Source organism: Tigriopus californicus, chromosome 1 (assembly GCF_007210705.1).
Source record: "Tigriopus californicus strain San Diego chromosome 1, Tcal_SD_v2.1, whole genome shotgun sequence".
Classification (NCBI taxonomy): domain Eukaryota; kingdom Metazoa; phylum Arthropoda; class Copepoda; order Harpacticoida; family Harpacticidae; genus Tigriopus; species Tigriopus californicus.
This window is the reverse complement of record NC_081440.1, coordinates 12,977,368-12,981,550: the sequence shown is the minus strand read 5'-3', so window position 1 is coordinate 12,981,550 and position 4,183 is coordinate 12,977,368. Positions and strand designations below refer to the sequence as shown.

The 4,183-nt window shown below is 41.5% G+C and overlaps 1 protein-coding gene across 1 annotated transcript in view; it reads right to left on the bottom strand.

The window, feature by feature from the left end:
- Positions 1-821: 821 nt before the first annotated feature.
- The window catches only part of LOC131879242 (DNA oxidative demethylase ALKBH2-like), a 7,701-nt gene continuing 4,339 nt past the window's right edge, over positions 822-4,183 (bottom strand). Inside the window, exon 2 of the mRNA XM_059225509.1 lies at positions 822-1,532. Coding sequence (XP_059081492.1) covers positions 1,146-1,532 — 387 coding nt within the window. The 3' untranslated portion in view covers positions 822-1,145. The remainder of the gene's footprint in view (positions 1,533-4,183) is intronic.

Sequence of the window (4,183 nt, the reverse complement as noted above, 5' to 3'; positions counted from 1 at the left end):
GGTCTTCTACGGCTGGCGAAGTTATCGTGTCTGGATCTAGAAGATAAGAAAGAAATCAGTGCCTTTCTTTAAAGGCCTCATTCCAATCGGCTCCAAACGCACCTGATTGAGTGGTTGAAGAAGAAGAAGGAGGAGCAGGAGGAGATGAAGAAGAAGTAATATTGGAAGAAGCAGCAGATGGAGTAGGAGTAGGAATCGAAGTAGATTGGGTAGAGTTAGTAGTGGAAGAAATTGGAAGGGGGTAAAGATCTTTTTCGGGTAGAAATGGCGGAGGATCTAAAACGAAAACGTTATTTACGACGTTGCTACTGAAGTTTCCATTTTGATTCAATAACGATATGGGAATCGATTTCATTTCAGGGCCATTAGAACGACGATGGGGTGCATTCGTGGATTTGGGTTTCGAGGGCAATCATGGCAGGAGAAATGCACGTTTTACCTGATGGAAGTCTGTTTTGGGGCAAAGCGTGGGACAGACCCAAAATGACCGTGGCAAATACCAAAGCCTTCATATTGATCCGGGATCCAATACACTGTCAAATGTCACACACACCCCGGTCGGATGTTCAAGTGTTCTTATCACACAAGAAAGTGACAATCACACAAGTCAGAAGTGGTGTTTTCAATCACTGTAACTCTGCGAGTATTTTCTTCGAACCTGGCTCGACGTGTCCGTGGTGATGGAATAATTTCTTGTTCGCTATCGGTCTGCAAACAGTTGGACAAGTCCCTCCGGGATTCCGGTTTGGTAAAACATAAAAAAAATCCCAATTCACCGTTGGTGACTCACGTTCGGGCAAAAAGTCTGGTTGAATCTGGAACTGATCCATGAAAAAATAGCGATATCATTCAACCCTGGACAAGTGGCAAGGCATCAGAATTGGTTGTTTATTGGTCACCAGAATTTGAGCCATTGAAGGTCTCACAAAGGGAAAGACCGGTTTATTACGTCGAGCTTTGTCTTCGGGATTCTCCCAAATCTGGTAGCACGCCTGGTTGAGCATGGTGGTGGCTGGTTTGGTTCGAAAACATATTGAACACTGGCGCGATATCTTTGGAAGCAGTCCAACCGACAAGCCTGAGTTCAAGTATTAGTCCCAACCAGCAACAAACGAGAGCGTGCAAAACTCGTTTATTGTGAGAGTTCATCGTGCCTTGAGAATTTTCCGAAATGTTAAGTTGATCCTCGGCTCCTGGCACGACTTTCTCTGGGGTACGAAATGGAACCAATGGTCATTGGTGGGCGGATTCATGAGCAACAGCATACCGTCTGTGAGGGTGATCTTGACCACTGGGATGGTTTTGTCCCCCTTTCGGTGTGAATCATGTCGGAGATGGAACGCTCTGGGCGCTCCAAAACTCACGGACGAGATTGGAACACTATGATCCAGATCCTTTTCGTTGTCCTTGTGCTCACCCATCTTGTCCAAACCGTTGGCATAACGATTGACAAGCACAAAGTTGTATTGGACGTTCAAAATCCGGTTTAGTGCGTTCTTTATCTCTTCAAGGATAGGGATCCAAGGTTTGGCCTGGAATTTGAGATTGCCAAAAGAAGCTAACAATGGTGCTTTATTTCTTACATGAGGGATCAGAATTGGAGGAATCTTTAGATGGTTTCAAATAAACCCATAACCCTCGCCTTAATTTTACCATTCTTTTTATTTTCCTTTGTCCCCTTTTATCACTGAGAGTCCCTGAATAAACAACAACAACAACAACAACAACCCGCCCATTCCATCGCAAGGCAAAAACTTAGGTTTAAGCGAAAAGGCAACCTGGTTTGACGGAAGAAAAATCAAGGTTACCGTTTAAGGCTAACTAAGGAATTTCGGACATTCCACCAGTAATGTCATAGGCCACTGAAAATGTAAATTGGTAGCCATAGTTGCGACCTCCCGTGATTATTAATTTGATTCCCATCAGTAGTCTGGTGTCAATTATAACCTAGTACATGATCGACCTTTTTTACCCACTCACGAACTTTTAGAAATATGGACCGTGATCTGGTTTTAGCGACTCTTAGCCACTCTTAGCCACGAATTAAAGTAATAAAAAAAGAAACGTAGATCTTTTCAATTAAAGGCTCGTCATTTTTATATTACTTACTCGTATAGCGGTTCGTTTCAAAGTTATGATGTCAAAAGCTTATGTTGCTGACCAAGAGCAGGCCGAAAATTCGAATTTTACGTACTAGTGTGCTGTTTACTAGGTAATTTTGGACATCTCTCCTGAGCTCCATAATCATAGTTTTGGGCTCAAATTTGGCCAAGTTCGTCTATTTAACAAGATCTTATGGTCGCATGAAGGGCTCATTTGGAATAAAGTGAACAGTTTAGGAGATAAGAATTTTTTGCTTCCGTTTCCAGTGCATATCCGAGACCTACATACTGCTCTAGTACAGAGTTAATCCCGAAACCTAGTTCTCTGATACAGGGTACTGTTCTATACCTAGAATCGGTTGTTTTTTTCAATCCAAGTCATATTTATCGGTTTTTGATGGCTAACTATACACACAATGTAAGACATGAAAGTTGCACCATTAAACATATGTATGAAAAACGAGACTGAAAAGGCTGGGCCAATGCATTTTCCTGCCAGCTCAATCCACGTGAAACGCACCTAAAACATTTTTGGGATCAGTAAAGCCAACGCAAAAAGTTACGAAACGTTTTCCACACCTTGTGGGATGAATTTCTTAGAAAAATTGTTTAATTTGAATTCTGCTAAGAAGTCCAAATTGATGTAAAATTCATTTTTCTTTAACAAGGAAACCGTCTCCAGGGCAAAAAACACTTGCCAAAATATGTTTGTTAGTTGCCACACATTTATGGACCAATATTGTAGTTGGTAGGTCCATGCAAAAACACTCAAGTCCTTTATGACTTAACGAAACAGATGTCACGTGTTCTCCTTTTTGGGGGAGGGAGGAAACGCAGAAATGGAGCCTTTTGGGTCATTTTGCCAACACCCTTACGAATGTGTCATGATCAAGAAACCTTCTACCAATCCATTTGTATCTTATGCAAAATGACCAGGTTTAAATTCAGGTTTAGGGCCATAAGCCCAAGACAAGGTATTCCCATGGGGTCTGTCAAAGATGAAATGCAACGGGATTGACGAAGATGGATTCTACCTGGAAAACATTCAATATTTGAGCCGAACATGAGCATCATAAGAGATGTATCTTTGAGTATGAATGAGTGAGGGCACTTGCAACAGGCCCCAATTGGGAGTCCTGTTAAATGGCCTTTTAGATACCCAAAAGTGAATTCGATGACCATGTCAATATGAGTTAAATCCTCAGCAAGAATCAATTTAACATGATCAGCCCACACTGAGGACGTTCAGATCTGGATTCAGAAAGGTTGTTATTATACTTGAAAAGAAAAGTTCAAGTTATACGCCAATGAAGTTAAGAAAAATGGCAGAAAAAAAACTGCAATTAAGGTTAACCTTCAATTTTTTCTTCTCAAATATTTTCATGCGACTATTCTTTGAGTTTTTACTTCGCTCGATCTAACCTCAATTGAAGGTGCAAATGTTTATCTTACCACGTATAACAGTTTACAGTAGTGGTGGGGGAGTCCGCCAAAAGTCGGACTTTTTGCCGGACTCGAGTCGGGCAGAGGCCTTGAGTCTTTTACTGGAGTCATCTTAAGCAAAAAAGACTCGTCTTGCGAAAATCTGAGAAAAAAATGAACATTTTTTTTTCTTGACGAGTTCGGACTAGAGTCCTTTCTAAAAGACTCGAGTCCGGCCAATTTCTCCAAAATCGAGAAAAAGACTCGAGTCCGGACTCGCCCCAGCACTAGGATACAGGCGACATATTTTATACCTTAACTCACACAAGGAGTATAGCTTCCTTCCCTAAAATTACCATTTTCACCTTTGAGGAAGCAAACACAAGGTATGGAGCTTCAAAGTGGCGCCAGCTTAAAATGGCCCACCACGTACAGTACTTTGTAGCTGAAAAACGTCATTATCTTGCAAATCTGGCCTAAAGTTTTAGTGCTTCTGTACCATTGTAAAACCGCTAATAAAAGATACTTTTAACAGATGGAGGGCTTCTTGGCTGAACCATCCCCTAATCACATTGGATACGAAGTATGGCAAATTGTGCCTCATTTTAATCCCATGTTGATGTTTTCAAAGAGGCAGCTTTTCATGAATCTATACCCTT